The following is a 19,021-nucleotide window of genomic DNA, read 5'->3' as shown; positions in this document are numbered from 1 at the left end:
CCCCGTGTGGTTCTGGGATTTTTGCTCACCGTTCTTGTGATCATTTTGACCCCACGGGGTGAGATCTTGCGTGGAGCCCCAGATCGAGGGAGATTATCAGTGGTCTTGTATGTTTTCCATTTTCTAATAATTGCTCCCACAGTTGATTTCTTCACACCAAGCTGCTTACCTATTGCAGATTCAGTCTTCCCAGCCTGGTGCAGGTCTACAATTTTGTTTCTGGTGTCCTTTGACAGCTCTTTGGTCTTGGCCATAGTGGAGTTTGGAGTGTGACTGTTTGAGGTTGTTGACAGGTGTCTTTTATACTGATAACGAGTTCAAACAGGTGCCATTAATACAGGTAACGAGTGGAGGACAGAGGAGCCTCTTAAAGAAGTTGTTACAGGTCTGTGAGAGCCAGAAATCTTGCTTGTTTGTATGTGACCAAATACTTATTTTACCGAGGAATTTACCAATTAATTCATTAAAAATCCTACAATGTGATTTCCTGGATTCTTTCCCCCCATTCTGTCTCTCATAGTTGAAGTGTACCTATGATGAAAATTACAGGCCTCTCTCATCTTTTTAAGTGGGAGAACTTGCACAGTTGGTGGCTGACTAAATACTTTTTTGCCCCACTGTGTGTATGTGTGTGTATGTATGTATATATATATATATATATATATATATATATATATATATATATATATATATATATATATATATGAATGTCATGCCAATATTTGGGCTTTCAGTAATTTCTTTGAACTGTTCTTTTTCTGTGGCAGAATGATTGTACAGCATACATCTCTAATTAAAAAACAAAACAAAACGCAAGAATCCGGTGCCCAAGTTAATTTTCTTTGGGTTTTCTGAAATCAACAGAGTCAAAATTATACATATATGGTCTAAAATTTACATATGCTCACTTAAATTATTAATTCAGAGGTACTGAAACCTCCAAAATGTCTTTTATCTTGCCAAGGCTGAGGTCTCTTAACTTCCTGTTAGTGATCATGATTGACTCCCAGCTGGTAGCTTCTCTGTGCCTTCATAAAAAGGGGTTGTTTACAGCACTCATTGGATTCACCAACACACAGTAAAATGGGAAAGTCTAAGGAGCTCAGTGCAGATCTGCGAAAGAGGATCACAGATGTACACAACTCCGGAATGTCTCTTGGAGCCATTTGTAAACAACTGCAAATTCCAAGATCAGTTCAAACAATTGTATGCAAGTTATTGTGAGGTGTAGTCACTTTGCCAAGCCACTTTGCTTCAAGAAAACCCAAACTATCACCCTCAGCTGAAAGGAAATTGTTTTGGTTGGTCAGGAACAACCTGGGAACCACCATGGCACAGCCCTGCCATGAACTGGAAACTGATGGATCACTGTCTACAGTTCAGATCATCATGGACTAAGGGGCTGCTCTCCAAGAAATAACCCCCTGCTCCAAAATTGACACCTTCAAGCTTAACTAAAGTTTGAAGCTGACCACATGGACAAAGAACAAAGGCTTCTGGAGGATAGCTGTATGGGCAGATGAGACAAAGATTGAGTTGTTCGGCCACAATGACCACCATGTACAGAGGGACATTGTATCAGCTAGTGGTGGTGGTAGGATCATCATGCTCTGGGGCTGTTTTTCTGCCAGTGGAACTGGTTCATTGCACAAACTGGATGGAGTAATGAAGGAGGAATACCTCAGAATTCTTCAGCATAAACCATCAGACACTTGAACATGACTTTGGACTCGGGAGTTACAACAGAACAATGAACCTAAACACGCAGCTGAGCTGGTTGTGGAGGATAAAGCAGACTAATGTTAAGCTTAAAATAAGTCCTCACTTCAACCCTATTGAAAATATATGGACCGTGCTTATAAGTCAAGTCAATGGTAAGAAAAAAAAAATTAATTGAACTCTACCAGTTCTACCATGAAGAGTCGTGAAGTATCCAACAAGAATTCTGCCAGAAGCTTGTTCATGGTAAACACAAATGTTTGGTCAAGGTGAATCTTGCGAAGGGACATTTTTACCCAAATATTAGGTGTGTTGTATGTATATTTTTGACCCTGCGTTGATTTCAGGAAACCCAAAGAAAACTAGACTGCATTTCCGCAGAGAAAATGCAAAGTGTGCTTGCTGAGCTGTAGCAGAACAGCTATCATGTTAAAAGCTAGCATGCCAACATGCTAATGCCAACATGTTAACAACTAGCATGCTAACGGTTAGCATACTAACATGCTAACAGCATACTAACATGTTAAAAGTTAACATGCTAATAGATAACATGCTAACAGCTAGCATTCTAACATGCTAATGATTAACATGCTATTTGTTAAAATTCTAACACTTTAAGGCTAATATGCTGACAGCTATCATGTTAACAGGCTAACATGCTAATGGCTAGTATGTTAACTTTTAGCATGTTAACACACTGAGGGTGACGTTAACAGCTAACATGCTAACAGTTAGCATGCTAATATACTCAGGCGAACTTGCTAACAGCAAATATGCAAACTCTGCATGCTACCATGCTAATCCTAACATGTTAACAGCTCTCATGATAACATGCTAATGGTGAACATGCTAACAACTCACGAGCTAACAGGAGGCATGATATCGTAATGGTAACATGCTAACAGCTAGCATGGTAACACGTGAATGCTTATATGCTAATTGCTATCGTGTGTGCGTGTAAGTATTCCTAATAAAGTGGCCATTGAGTTGAAGTTGGTTTGCTGTCAAAGTCTCAAATGAGCAGATCCTTACCAAACGCATCATCACCTATGGGGGAAGGGAGGAATGACTCAGTCAAGCTTCCATTGATTAGCGGCAAAATGGAGAAAAAATGGACGGATGAAAGGCAAGACAAAGACGAGTGCGGGTCAGAACCGATATCGTGTGTGATGGTGATTTGGCCTGAGGTGCCGTATGAAGTTTGGTGGATGTGTGGTGAAGTGTTACTGAGCAAAACTCCATTCATTTGAATGGGGCCAAAAATCAATGGAAGCCTATGGAGGAAAAAAGGATGAGCAAGAAGAAAGGAAAAATATGAGTGCGGGTCAGAACCGATTGCATGTATGTGTCGGGGGAGTTGGCCTGAAGTATCACATGCGGTTTGGTGCATCTGCGATGGAGCGTGTCCGAGTAGGACGATTCGATTCATGAGCCCTATTCATTCTCTATGGGAAAAAAACAAAAGAAAAACGACAAGAACAAGAGAATGGGCGTGTTGATCCAAAAGCTGTATACAAGCACACTACACCACTTCAGGCCAGACGTCTCAGAGTTGGAACGGTGTCTCTATCTCGAACGCCCTAGGAGGAGGAGTGGATCCAAAAAACGTGTCGGAATAAAGCAGAATATGTAAACTTAAGAAGAACAATAGTGTGCTTGACTTCGGCTGCTGTGTGCTTGAGCAAGCACACTAATTAATTAAAACTTGTGCGCCAAATTGTAGTGTTTTTTTTTTTAATTAAAGATGTATGCTGTACATTCTGCCACAGAAAAAGAACAGTTCAAAAGAATTACTGAAAGCCCAAATATCGCCATGACATTCATATCCAAGATGACTTTCATGTCACTGTATGTAAACTTCTGACTACAACTTCAGATCACAACTGTGTGTGTAGCATTTAAAAACTCGAATAAAAAGAAATGAATATGACAAACACAGGAGTGTGTCATGACCAGATGTGTGTGGTGCAGGAAAGGGAGCAAATCAGAGCCAATGATAAAACGGGCTGAAATTATAAACGCATTATAAACGCACATCATGCTGGGTGACACACATGCTGGTGTGTTTTTTTTTAAACAGCAGTTTTGAGTGTGGCAATGTGTCTGGTTTATGGTTCTGTATAGATTATTTATATAAAAATAGCTTAGCAGTGGATACGAGTGCTGTACTGAGCACATTAAACTCAACACTTTGGTTTTTCATTTTCCTGAGCAGTATGCTGTTCTCATGAGTCTGTCTGTTTCCATCTGCCAGCCTGTCTATTCATCGATGTGTTTATTTAACTGTTTATCACTCTGCGTATCTTTCTGCCTGTCTATCTAGCTGTATGTCTCGCCTATATGTTCATCTGTCTCAAGATGGTGAAATGACATCTTGCATTATAAAGCCAGCTCTACCTCTTTTCTTTTTCTCTCCCCCCCCCCACCCTTTTACTCTGTTAGACTCCAGTACTTCGTCACCTGTTAACGCCATATCCCTGAACTCTGACTTTAGCTAGCTGGCTAGTAGCTATCAAACAGAAGTAAGAGAAAAGCGCAATCTTGAATTGGTTAATCATGTTTCTCAGCATCGCAGTTGACCAGGTCACCAGTAAAATAAAAACAAACCGAAAACTAATGAAGCAATCTCAGCGATGTGTCCGTTTGATGGTTAAATACGGGACAATCATAATGGCATTGTTGACCTTTTTATGAACATTTTAGCATCATTACTGCACAAACCATTGCAACTTGACACACACGCATGCTCATCTGTGTTCATGTTGACACTCTCCAGTCAATTTAATTGGAACTTATTCTTGATTCAAAGATTCCTGTTCTTGGCTGCAGGAGTGGAACCCAGTGTGGTCGTCTGCTGTTGCATGCTGAGGTGCTTTTTTGCTCACCTCGGTTGTAGAGAGTTGCTATATCCTTCCTGGCAGCTTGAACCAATCTGGCCATTTTCCTCTGACCTCTTTTTTTTTCTCTCTGTGCTTCCATGGAAGGTGGTCGCATTTTCTGCTCTCCCTCTCCCTCCTTTTTTCCCTGCTTGTGCTTCTGTGTCTTGTCTCGTCTGCTGTACTTTTTGAAGAGACTCTTCCTGCATTACTTTCTAAACTTAAAAAAAAAGCATGGACTTGATAAACTGGTCTCCTAACGAAATTGACAGAGTTTTCTCGACGAGAAGTTCGGGGGAACCCGTCTGTCCTGCCGGAACATTTGCGGCTGGTTACACAATGGACACGTGGGAGCGGTGGTGGGTCGTGTGCCTGGCGATTCTTTCTGTGGAGGACATTGAAGATATCTACCTATGGGCAATTCCATGTAAATGTCAACCTCACCATGCAAAAATAAAGCAACATGTAATACATCAAAACCACTCCCAGAGATCTCACCTAGGCCTGTATTTTACAGATGTGAATAAGTTGAACCAATTTGTAACCAACCTAATATGTCACTGTCAGTCTTTCTTTCTTATAATGTAAACCCCAAGCTAAAATCAACTTTGATCATGTACAATTCTATATTATTGCCACAAGCCACAGAAATGTATGCTAAAATCCACAAAACAGCAAAACAATAGCCATCCTAAATATTATTTAAGAACTTTGATAGTTTTAGCTGATATTTAGAGAGTTTTTCAAAGGGTTATGGTGGTTAAATTGCTGATTTTCTAAACATATGCCATGTCTATTTCAGACGCGTCACATCCATAACGGAATTTCGTCACATCCATAACGCTGACTTTTCCTTCTGAAACTCTGCATGAAATACAAAATATTTTAAATAAAGATTTTTTAATATTCACCTTGGACCCCTCTATCAAATGGATATCTCCATTTCGACATTAGGTTTACAATTTCACAGAGTTGATAAAAATGTACAGTAACCCAAGAAAAGTGATACTTGTTCTGTCACATCCATAACGCATCTTTTATTGGCATTTTCTGGCATGCCCTAGATGTACTATGGGAATTGTACTTGTTCTATCACTTCTCCAGTATGGTACAGCCTTAAAATATGCAACACCTGTTTAAATACTGGGAGACAATAAAACATGCACTGGGTCATTTGTTGCCATTTTGAGTTCAAGTGTCACGTCCATAACGCTGGAATTGCTCCTATTCGGAACCATGATTACAGGACTTTTGCTGATTGGATTAGGCATTGCCCTGGTATATCGAGGAAATCAGACAACGGTGACAGCTGTTCAAAGCCCCACAAAGCTGCCCGATATGATTGGAGTGGTGGGCAAAGCTGTTGGCACTCAGACTGTGGACATTCAGAACTTTAACCACAAAATGGTTGTTATCTCGGAGCAGCTTTCAGCTTTGCAAGGAATATGTTTTTCGGAGATCAATTTGAATAGAATGGACGGAATGGACAGATATGGACGAGCGGTGTGGACGTGCAAAGACTGCGTCTGGAAAGACCAAACAATTCATATCTTACTGACATTCGGCGCCCTGAGACAGCACCGGCCTTGGTTCAGGCCGTTGCTGAGGCAACATTTCCTCCTGAAGGTCACTGCCGGGAGACACTCTCGCATTCCTTCTCTAACTTTCCGTGGTCGCCATTTTTACCCCCAGTGTGACAAGCGGGTGCGTGACCAGTGCCTTCATGGCTGCAGGAGCGGACAGCTGCTTGCTTACGCTGGATTACCTCCTCCCCTCCCCCCTTACCCCTGATTTTCCCCCCCTCAAGTCCCGTGTTTGAAGTGTACTTGTTGTTGTTTGTGTTATTGTGTGCTTGTGCGGAGGTTTTTAAATGCTCCCACACTGTACTCTTGACAGGAGCATAGTGTGGGGGTATTCTTTTTTTCCTCATCTTTCCTCATGTTACTACTGTGTTTCTTTTCTTTTATCCCGGTCTTCCTGTCCTGTTCCCGCTCTGTAAGGACAGGTTGATGGCCAATTTCACTGGTAACAGTGACAATAAAGGGTTCATTCATTCATCATCAACAAGGCGTTTGTTTCCACCCACAGAACTGTCGCTCACTCAATGTTTTGTGTTTTTTTTTTTTTCTCGCACCATTCTGTGTAAACTGTTGTTTGTGTGTGTGTGTGTGTGTGTGTGTGTGTGTGTGTGTGTGTGTGAGAGAGAGAGAAAACCCCAGGAGATCAGCAGTTTCTGAAATACTCAAACCAGTCCATCTCCCACCAACGCCCATGCCACAGTGAAGGTCACACTTTGAGATCACCATTTTTCCCATTCTGATGTTTGAAGTGAGCACTAACTGAAGCTCTTGATTTGTATCTGCGTGATTTTTATGCCTCCGCTACCGTAAGGTGCAGGAGGCATTATGTTTTCGGGTTGTCCGTGCGTGCATCCGTCCCGAAACCTTGTGAACGCGATATCTCAAAGGCTAATGAAAGGAATTTCACCAAACTTTCACCATTTGTGCGCTTTGGGACAAACATGAACTGATTAGATTTTGAGATCAAAAGGTCTAAGGTCAAGGTCACTGTGAGGTCAAATGTCCGAAAACCCTGTGAACACAATATCTCCAAGGCTACTACATGTAATTTCACCAGGTCAAGATTACTGAGAGGTCAAATGTCCATCCCCAAATCACAACTTAAAGCAGCAGGTGGATGGGTGTGTCTAATAAAGTGGCCAGTGAGTGTAGTGTGTTAACTATCCACGAATAAGCATTGGAGAGCATTCTGAAAATTGGCCAATTCATTCCACCATTGTGGGGGGAAAAACAGTCTGGCTTTGATCCATCCAGTGATCACTGGACACTCTCCAGCTGCAGCTTGTGAAGCTGAAGCAACTGTCGCTGTGTTTAGACAGGGTACTTGGCAATCTCTGATACGGTGCAAGACTAGAGAGCCCTCTTTATGATTTGTTTACGATATGGAGCCGAAGTTAGGATGTCATCTCCCCGTACTGAACCATCTTTCACATGAAAATGGGATCTTAAATATACGCAGTCGGGAAGTGAGTGTTGCTTATTAGAGGCAGTACTGTTTTCTCCACTGGGGGAAGAGAAAAGTGCTTTGGTTTAAAATGATGGCGTTGGAAAGAAAGTGAGGCCGTGTGTGTGTGTGTTAGAAGTGTGTTCAAGTTATCCGATGGGTCTATGCTAATCACGGTGTGATTAACCTCCCAAGCATGTGGCAATAACCATTTCTGCAAGAGCTGAAACACAACAGGGTTAGCTTTTCTCGAAAATGAATCCATCTGCTTAATCAAAACTAAGATTGTTTAAATCTGTCTCTGCTGCCTTTTCCATGTATACGAGGAGACTCAAGACAGTCGGGGTGCTTTGCCTAATCTGTTGTCATTAAACCTAAAAAGAAGAAGCCGGTAGCAAAAAGTCTCCAATTAATTCACCACCACTCTGCCTTCCCACACTGACAGTCTGTGAAAATGGTTTGCTCCGAAACTGCATATGCAGCTGTTTTTGCGATTCGCTCTCATTACTGTATTATTTTACATCGTTATGCCTCCGTGGAGAGTCGCTCCCATGCCGTTCAATTCGATTATCGACGTGCAGTTTCCGCCTAATGACATACGGCCGTGAACATTTGTCACTCGTTCCCTCACAATAAGAAAAAAGTAGATTTCGGTTTCATTATGCAGCTTTTTCCACATCATCCGAGACTCTCTTTTGAGAACCTGAGGTACTCTAGCACACTCTGAATTAAGATATAAAGGCTTATGATACAGTACTAACTTATTTAACGTGTTCTCAGAAAGCCAGAGCCAGATTAAAACAGATTAAATCTGAAACTCTGACTGTCTCCTGCGTGCTGACTTGTTCATGCTGTATACTGGGATGGCCTTGATGTTCTCGAAGGGCTTCTGTGGATAAACCTGGTGCTTTCTTTGCAGGCCCTTGACTCAGGATGAGATCGCTCAGCGTCGAGAGATGGCCAGACAGAAACATGCAGAGAGACAAGCGGCTAATCAGAGCTCTGAAAACCCAGAGGCAACCATCACCACCAAGCCAGGCAAGCAGGAAATTGTGTGTCTGTGTGTGTTTGCTCATGCTTGAGGGTTGTACAATGAATCACACTGTTCAGTTACTGATAAAATCTTGATAATATAATATTCAGGTGGTAAAGACAGTGTAGAAAAGGGATTTGAATAAATGCGTACCTTTTGTGTTGCATGTTGCACATATATTCTCAGGGATGAGAGTTTTCAGCGGATTTCCGCTTTTTCTGAGTAAAAAACGAGCTTTTTACATTATGCCAAATCCGTTGAGAATTTTTTTTTTATTAATTTCGGGGGGTTGGGGTATGTTCCTTCATGCTGTTCAAACTTTATTAACTCCAGCGATGTTTACACATTATTTGTAAGCTGCCATCTTTAGTCTCGTTTAAATCTCATTGAATGTGATGTAAAATTCGTGTTATCTACATTATTGGTCAAAACATTTGTAGGTGTATTATGCTTGTGTATGTAGATTGGTGTTAAGTGATCAATCTTTAATAATTAAATTGAATCAATCCCATTGAATCATTTAATTTGACTCATCTGAATTGAATCATACCATGGAATCAGTCTCATTGAATCGTTTGAAATGAATCATTTAGTGAGTCATACCAGTATCTGATATGATTCAGAATTTTGATCACTTACCAAGCTGCAGCTAATAATATTCATATACACCTTAGAGTTCTTTTGCGATGTGGGCGACTTCCAGGAGTATCGGAACAGCAAACAAACACAATTTTAATAATAATGGAATTTATTATAACAAAGATAAAAAAAAAATGAATGTCAGCATATATATATATATATATATATATATATATATATATATATATATATATAAATATGATGATATGGCCATATACTTGAGTATGTAGGTGTGTGAGAGAGAGAGAGGGAGAGTGTGTGTGTGAGGGGGCTATAAAGTTTGGAATGTTATCTGAGGTGTTGGGGGAGGAGGTGAATCACCTCATGGTTTGCCTCGAGACAAAGGAATTCCACCTACTTATAACATTATCAAATTCACTGAAACCTTGATAAGGTCAAGATGTATAAGGAAATTAAGTATTGTTAGTACGGAATAAAGAAGCATGCACAGCCTATCTATTAAACAATTGAGAGAGAACAATTGTAGAACACAATGATCAACTCAACACACTAAGTGTCTAAAGCGTGCACAATTAAACAGTTTGAGTTAAATTCACACTACTTCATAAAGCTAATTCCTAAGACTGATCTTTATTATGCCCAAATGCCAAAGTCTTACTTAATATCCTGCCTTTAGCACGATATGAAGAGATATTCGAGGCGTTGGAGGTTCGCCGATGTGGAGCACGTGAGTCGATTCCATGGACAGAGAACTTCTCTTGATCCGACGCGTCGTGGCTCGTGATGAGAAGAAAGTCTCTGATTTAACAATGTGCACAGCACTTCAATCAGGAGGAATTCTGGTCGCTCCTAATTACAAATTAAAACTGCGTTTGGGCGGCAGTCGTGACGTCACTTCTAATACGAATAAACCAGCTGTAACTCAGGTTGAGTTTAAAGATCGCGCGACTCTGGAGTTTACCTTGGCCAAGGGTAAGAAAGAAATCGCGCTAAATCATGGATCTTGCAAGAAAGAGGTGGTTTTAAATTTACTCGCGGAGCGAGCTTTCTCTTTTTGTCTGCAGACCGCTGGTCCCGACAGAAAGAGGAAGGGCGGAGCATTTCCCTTTGTCTTATGCTTTCAGAGAGGACGTGGTGGTGATCCCGCCCCGGCGTGACGCAGGTCAACACGGAAGTGGGCTGATGGGAAATGTAGTTTCTAGAAGGGACTGTACCTACACATTGATGTCGAGACCATGATAGCCAATCAAAACAGTTTTTATAAAGACGCCCGCATCCGCTTTCTTTTATCAAAACTTGCACATGTTCGTGAGCTGCATATCAAAAATACTTTCCTCTAATCGGCGTGTTTTCTCAAGATGCCGAATACTATTGACAAGCGAGATGAAGTGAAGGTACGTGAAATTGATGCTGGTTTAAAAAACAAGTTTAGCAAAGCAAAAGGAAAGCAAGAGAGGAGTGTGAGAGAGAGCAGAAGAGAGCCAGGTTAGAGCATGTAAAAACAGGAGGAGAGGACTGATGAGCTTTTGGCTTTGGCCAAGAAGCTGAAGTCTAAATGATCAAATGAAAATTTGTTTCAAAAGTAACTGGGAACTGTAAATAACTTTTAACTGTAAAAAGTGTAAATAGACATTTTCCTTTTGAAGAAAACATACAAGTGATGTGGACAATAAGATAAAGACAGTCCCCATAAAATATGCATTTGCTTGATTCAATACATTGAATACATGATAATTTGAATTGTAGCTGACAGTGTTGATAACTTTAAAGTTTAAATAGACGTTGTGAAGAAATCATATACAAGTAATGTGGACATTAGGAAAAGGTCAGTTTCCATAAGATATGAATGTTTTTATTTAATTCGATACATTTGAATATATGAAAATTTGAATTATTAATGGAGCTGTAAATAACTATGAATTTTAATGGACATTTTTTAGAAAACCAAGTGATGTTGACACTGAGTAATAACCAGTCCCCATAAAATGTAGATATTATTTTGAATTAATGCAATACACATATTGATTTTTGATACGGGCGGCACGGTGGTGTAGCGGTTAGCGCTGTCCCCTCACAGCAAGAAGGTCCGGGTTCGAGCCCCGTGGCCGGCGAGGGCCTTTCTGTGCGGAGTTTGCATGTTCTCCCCGTGTCCGCGTGGGTTTCCTCCGGGTGCTCCGGTTTCCCCCACAGTCCAAAGACATGCAGGTTAGGTTAACTGGTGACTCTAAGCCCATGTTTACATTAGACCGTATCAGCGGATCATCAGATTAACGTTTTTAAAACGATTAGTGTGCACACAGCAACACCAATACACAATTTGCGTGCACACAGCAACACCAATACACGGATACGCTCAGCTCCGCAGGCATCCTGCGCTCCAAATCACTCCGCCCTGAACAGCGAGTGCCCTCTGGAGGGTGCGCACTCCGGCCCTGCGCAGCTCACAGAGCACGCGAGTGAAGTGCACAAGCTGTGATTCGGGACTGAGCCGCTGTGTGTGTGATTCCAGCGCATATCACTTACCACTTGCAAGTGGAAGGATGGCAAGCCTAAAGACAATCATAACTACACAATGGGCAGTATTTGCATCAGTATTTGCAGTATTTTCATATTTTTATAGTCTTTAATGAAAGGTGATACAAGGCGGAAGTCCGTGCCGTTTTTTAGCAGTCGCGTCACATGACCAACGCCAGCGAATCAGGAAGGTGGATGTCACAGTGACGTTGTCCAATGACGACGCCAGCTAGAGCTCAGCACAGCGTATCCACGTATCTCAATGTTTACACAGCACCGAAGCTGACACGATCTGGATTGAATACGTGGACGCTGGCGGATTCCCGTTTCCCGGCGTTTCCAGGCGGTTTAATGTAAACGGACAGTGCATCCGCGAAGAAAACGAGACAGATACGGTCTAATGTAAACTTGGCCTAAATTGACCGTAGGTGTCAATGTGAGTGTGAATGGTTGTCTGTGTCTATGTGTCAGCCCTGTGATGACCTGGCGACTTGTCCAGGGTGTACCCCGCCTTTCGCCCGTAGTCAGCTGGGATAGGCTCCAGCTTGCCTGCGACCCTGTAGAACAGGATAAAGTGGCTAGAGATGATGAGATGAGATTTTTGATACATATTGTTCTATATAATAGTGTTTTTATTTCAATAAGTATTAAAATAGGCATCAGGTGTTTTAATTAACTACAGCTCAGATTGCAGGAAATAGGGTGTGTAAGGTCTCATTTTGAAAAAAAAATCCCCGGGGGGTGTCCCCCGGACCCCCCCCTTATTACAGATTTTCTGTTTTTTCATCAGGACCCACTCTCATCCCTGATTCTTGAGTATCCGTTTTGTAAGTAGCTATAGAAGCTCAAATGTATGTTTCTTAAAAGTGAGATTACCAGAAATTTAATGAATTTCCAACAGGAGCTTATTAAATTAAGTCAATTTTCTTGGCTGATTCTCAAACGGTGTTCTACTGGAAACATTTGGCCCTCGTCAGAGTTGATTTTGCATGATAACTGAGGGTCTTGTCTCAGTCTCACATGAGTCTGACCATTGACCATCATCGTAGTCTCCTTTTTTTTCCCTTTCATTTTTTATTGCTGCTTGCTTTTGTATACAGTACAGCACTGTGCAAAAGTCTTAGGCACATATAAAGAAATGCTGTAGACCAAAAAATAATGAAATTAAATGTTTCAGTATTATTTAAAAAAAGTACTATGAACAGCAGTAAGCCATTTATAAATGAAACAAAGGCAGTGTTTGGCGTGAGACGACCCTTTGCTTTAAAGACATAGCAGTCTCAGGTACAGTGAGTGCAGCTTTATAAGGAAACGAGCTGTAGGTTTTACTGAGCATCATACAGAACCAGCCACAGTTCTTCTGGGCACTTTCACTGTCACACTCGCTTCTTCATTTTGCACCAAAACCCAGCAGCCTTCATTAGGTTTTCTTTTTTTAATCTGAAAAGTAGTCTCTTGTATAATATGCTTCTCAGATACAAACTTTTTTTTTTTCCCCCGTAACATTTAATTTTGTTCTGGAAAACGAACATTTGGAACTCTAAAATGTTTTTGTAATGTAGAAGTCATAAAATAGAAATCTATAACAAAGTTTGGATGGAAAAAAATAGGGGACTAAGACTTTTGCACAGTGCTGTACATCATATTACATTTGCCTGTATGTCTGTTTCTGTTAGCTTTCAGTATGAAGTCCTGCCACTGAGTGAACAAGCCATTATTAGGCTGAAAAATCAAAACGAACCCATCAGAGAGCAAGCAAAAATAATACACGTGGCCAAATTGGCTATCTGGTACATTTCTTAAAAAAAGAGAATGCACTGGTGAGCTCAGGAACACCAAAAGTCCTGGGAAATAACTGTGGTAGATGACAGTAATTATTTCCCTCGTGAAGAAAAATCCTTTTCAGAACAGTTGGTCAGATCAAGAACATCCTCTGAGAGGTGGGCGTATCTGCGTCAAAGTCAACAGTCAAGAGAAGACTTGTGCTCAGATTCAGCCAAATGCTTTAAAACTCAGTGGACGGTGTTTCACAGTGCAATTGGACAATGAAGCATACTTCGAAAGTAACCGAAGACTTTTTTTTTTTTAAGTAAAGAAGTGGAATTGTTCTTCAGTGACCAAGTTAATCACATGACCTGAACCTAGTTGAGCATACATTTTCACTTGCTGAAGGTGAAATGCTCCAAGGACAAGCAGGAACTGAAGACAGCTGCAGTAAAGACCTGGCAGAGCATCACCAGGGAAGAAACCCAACATCTGGTGATGTCTATACACTCCAGAAACGATTTGCAACGGAGTATTAAAAATGACAATTTAATTTATGATTGATTGATTGGTTTTTCCAATTATTGTTGGTCCCTTAAAAAGTGGAGATCGCACATGAAAAGTGCTGTAATTCCTACATCGTTGACCCTGTTTGGATGAAAATACTCTTAAATTAAAGCGAGTCTGCACTTTGAGCTCCTCCATCCATCCATTATCCGTAGCTGCTTTATCTTGTTCTACAGGGTCGCAGGCAAGCTGGAGCCTATCTCAGCTGACTATGGGCGAGAGGCGGGGTACACCCTGGACAAGTTGCCAGGTCATCACAGGGCTGATACACAGAGACAAACAACCATTCACACCCTCATTCACACCTACGGTCAATTTAGAGCCACCAGTTAACCTAACCTGCATGTCTTTGGACTGTGGGGGAAACCGGAGCACCCGGAGGAAATCCACGCAGACACGGGGAGAACATGCAAACTCCATAAAGAAAGGCCCTCGCTGGCCGCTGGGCTCGAACTCAGGACCTTCTTGCTGTGAGGCGACAGCGCTAACCACTACACCACCGTGCCACCCACTTTGAGCTCTTCATTTAATTTCAGCTCCAATATACTGTGGTATACAGCTAAAATAAGTTTTTCAATGTCCTGATATTTATGGAACTTCCTATAAGTTCTACAACCGCTCTAGATTTGACCTAACTGTTTGTCTAGGTATAGCTCACAAACAAGAAAGTGGGATATCTCCTCTCCCCCTTTCCCCCCCTCAATATGTTGTTACTCCTACCATCATCTTAAAAGAGCACCGGTCCTCTCCACTCGGACTCCACTAGTGTCTTGAGATGCATCTTGTCAATTTTATCCCACTGACTGTTTGCACAATTCAACTATTCAGATTGTAGAGCCTACTTTGGTCATCCGCCAGAGAGATTAGATCTCACAGTTGGCTTGGGAATGTCCAGGGATCCCCCATGAGGAGCTGCAATCTGTAGCTGGTGATAAAGTCGTCTGGGCTGGCCTTTTCAGCCTGTCGCCACCATGATGCCCACCAGGAGGCAACGGAAAGAAAATAACCCCTGCTGTCCCGAATATTCCCGCAGGTTTTCGATGGACTTGAAGTCTGGTGATTTTACAGGCCTGTCAAAGTGTTCCATTATGCCTGTCGAAGAGGTCATTATAGATAGACTCATCCCTATGAAACCTGCAGTTGTCATCCTGGACAGTCAGTGTTGTGTTCTGCTTGGACTTGGAGCATAAAAGACAACTTTTGAGTCTGTGCAACAACTAACAGAATGGTCTGATGCTAAGTTACATGCAGTTATTGACTCTGGGCAGTGTGCATCTTTCTATCATATTGACATTTGCTTGTTTGGCTAACACTTATACAATGGAACAGTCAAAACAGGATATAACTGAGCAGTTGAGGGTTAAGGATCTTGCTCAAGGACCCCACCGTGGCAACTTGCTGGTGCTGGGACCTCAACTTCCAAACGTCCGATCAACAGCCCACTCCTAAATTAGTGGACGCGGCTCATTTTAAATGACAAATTATGGATCTTGCATTTGAAACTTTGGACTATTTAAGCTTATAGCCTTGTGGTTCAGGAATCCCGCATTTAATAAAGCATCACAGTTTTCACCTTCTGTAGTGTATACAGTCCAAATGAATTTTATACTGCTACTGTTAATAAATGGCTTAGAGCTTATTATCTTATCTCATCTCATTATCTCTAGCCGCTTTATCCTGTTCTACAGGGTCGCAGGCAAGCTGGAGCCTATCCCAGCTGACTACGGGCGAAAGGCGGGGTACACCCTGGACAAGTCGCCAGGTCATCACAGGGCTGACACATAGACACAGACAACCATTCACACTCACATTCACACCTACGCTCAATTTAGAGTCACCAGTTAACCTAACCTGCATGTCTTTGGACTGTGGGGGAAACCAGAGCACCCGGAGGAAACCCACGCGGACACGGGGAGAACATGCAAACTCCGCACAGAAGGGCCCTCGCCGGCCCCGGGGCTCGAACCCAGGACCTTCTTGCTGTGAGGCGACAGCGCTAACCACTACACCACCATGCCGCCTAGAGCTTATTATGAATTTCTTTTTTTTCTTTTGTGGAACCAAGAACAGCACCACCACCAATGATCATAAGAAAAAAAAATACACAATGGTATAATATAGAGACGGGGGCTGATTTCTTTCTAACCCAGTCTATGGCTTACGATGCTTAAATTCATGTCAAGTCATTACACATAGTGGGTATTTTTTTCTTTTCTTCTTTTAATTTTGAGATGCATCCCTCACATTGACCTATAAACCACATAAAAATCAATACCCAAAACCCAACTAAATGCATGCACACACCCATGTCAAAAATGAAATAATATACAAAAATAGTTTAACAATTTAGATCATCCATATGGAAAAACGGTCTCAAAATTGTTCAACCCCAGTATACTAGTGCATCTCAGAAAATTAGAATATTGTGAAAAAGTTCAATATTTTCCATCAGTTATTTAAGAAAGTGAAAATGTTATATATTATAGACTCATTACACAAACTAAAATGTTTCAAGCATTTTTCTATTTTAATTTTAATCAGTATGGCATACAGTACAAAAACATAAACCCATCTCAAAATATTAGAATATTTCATTTCGAGTTTGAGTAAAACAGTATGAGCACAGTGTATCTCTCGGTCTAGTTCAGTACACACAACCACAATCATGGGGAAGACTGCTGACTTGACTGTTGTCCAGAAGATGATCACTGATGCCCTCCACAAGGAGGGTAAGCCACAAAAGGTCATTGCAGAAAAGGGTGGCTGGAAAAGGTGCACAAGCAACAGGGATGGCTGCAGTCTTGAGAGGATTGTCAAGAAAAGTTGATTCAAGAACTTGGGAGAGCTTCACAAGGAGTGGACTGAGGCTGGTGTCAGCGTATCAAGACCCATCACGAACAGACATCTTCAAGAAAGGGGATACAACTTTCGCATTCCTAATATCAAGCTACTCCTGAGCCAGAGACAATGTCAGAAGTGTCTTATCTGGGCTAAGGAGAGAAAGAAATGGACTGTTGCTCAGTGGTCCAAAGTCCTCTTTTCAAATGAAAGTACATTTTGCATTTAATTTGGAAATCATGGTTCTTGAGTCTGGAGGAAGAGTGGAGAGGCACAGAATCCAAGGTGTTTGAAGCCCAGTGTGAAGTTTCCACAGTCTGTGATGATTTGGGGTGCCATGTCATCTGCTGGTGTTGGTCCATTGTATTTTATCAAGTCCAAAGTCAACACAGCCATCTACCAGGAGATTTTAGAGCACTTCATGCTTCCATCTGCTGACGAGCTTTTTGGAGATGCTGATTTCCTTTTCCAGCAGGACTTGGCACCTACCCACAGTGCCAAAACTACTACCAAATGGTTTGCTGACCATGATATTACTGTGTTTGATTGGCCAGCCAACTTACCTGACCTGAACCCCATAGAGAATCTATGGGGTATTGTCAAGAGGAAGATGAGAAACACCCGACCCAAAAATACAGATACGCTGAAGGCCACTATCAAAGCAACCTGGGCTTCAATAACACCTCAGCAGTGTCACAGACTGATCACCTCCATGCCACACCGCACTGATGCAGTAATTCATGGTAAAGGAGCCCCAACCAAGTACTGAGTGTATAAATGAATATACTTTTCAGAAGTTGGACATTTCTGTATTGTAAATCCTTTTTTTTGGTTGATCTTAGGGAATATTCTAATAATTTGAGATACTGGATTTCTGATTTTCATGAGCTATAAGCCATAATCATCAAAATTAAAACATAAAAGGCTTCAAATATTTCACTTTACATGTAATGAATATAGAATATATGAAAGTTTACCTTTTTGAATTAAATTATGAAAAAAGGGAACTTTTTCATGGTATTCTAATTTTTTGAGATGCACTAGTATAAGCAAAACTATGGTCAGGTCAAGTCCAGCTAACTCTAAACGGAACCCCAAGATTCTTCCCATTTATGTTGACCATCGAAAGATATATTCTTAAATCACGGTTTCTCCAGGTGAATAACCAATACGAGTTCATTTAACCAGATTCTGAAGTATGGTGAAGTTGGTATCTTCCAGTCTTTGAGAATAAGTCTTTTTGCTAGTACCATGCCCATCAACAAGGCATTTTGAATGTGTGAAGGGAGACTTAGATTCCATTGAGCATCCAAAGAGAGTCAAGTCACTGTCTGGAGAAAGTCTTCTTGTAAACTCCAGGAAAAAAATGAAAAGATTTTTGACCAAAATGGATGAATTTGTTGATGGTCCCAACTTAGATGCAACAATGTACCATCACTTGACTTAGGTTTATTACAGATTGGAGACACAGAGGGGTAGAATTGATGTTACATAACCTTCGAATAATAAAAATGATGAGTCCCTTTAAACTGAACGAGCCTGTGTCTGCTGTTCATTGAACTATGAAGACGGGAAAGTGCAGTCTTGCATATTTTATCAGGCACCACGGCATTCAGTTCCCTTTCCCAAGCCTTCTTAATACACTTAACAGATACAGAATCCTATCCCAGCTGACTATGGGTGAGAGGCAGGGTACACCCTGGACAAGTCGCCAGATCATCACAGGGCTGACACATAGAGACAAACAACCATTCTACAGCCAATTTAGAGTCACCAGTTAACCTAACCTGCATGTCTTTGGACTGTGGGGGAAACCAGAGCACCCGGAGGAAACCCACGCGGACACGGGGAGAACATGCAAACTCCACACAGAAAGGCCCTCGCCAGCCACGAGGCTCAAACCCAGAACCTTCTTGCTGTGAGGCGACAGTGCTAACCACTACACCACCGTGCCGCCCCGAAGCAAACATTGTTAACAAAATCTCGAGTTTGGTATGTTTTGAATGAAGGAGCCGTGCAGCTTGCCTGTTTACTTCACATTGCTATTCTTGAGAGACACAACATGATTATGGACTTGAAACACTTG

The 19,021-nt window shown here is 41.6% G+C and overlaps 1 protein-coding gene across 3 annotated transcripts in view; it reads left to right on the top strand.

The window, feature by feature from the left end:
- The window catches only part of efl1 (elongation factor like GTPase 1), a 343,260-nt gene that overhangs the window by 94,683 nt on the left and 229,556 nt on the right, over positions 1-19,021 (top strand). For all 3 annotated transcript variants that reach the window (XM_060941122.1, XM_060941123.1, XM_060941121.1), the window contains one exon: positions 8,539-8,657. In XM_060941122.1, coding sequence (XP_060797105.1) covers positions 8,539-8,657 — 119 coding nt within the window. The remainder of the gene's footprint in view (positions 1-8,538; positions 8,658-19,021) is intronic.

Source organism: Neoarius graeffei, chromosome 15 (genome assembly GCF_027579695.1).
Source record: "Neoarius graeffei isolate fNeoGra1 chromosome 15, fNeoGra1.pri, whole genome shotgun sequence".
In the NCBI taxonomy this organism is placed as follows: domain Eukaryota; kingdom Metazoa; phylum Chordata; class Actinopteri; order Siluriformes; family Ariidae; genus Neoarius; species Neoarius graeffei.
This window is presented reverse-complemented; position numbering and strand designations above follow the sequence as displayed.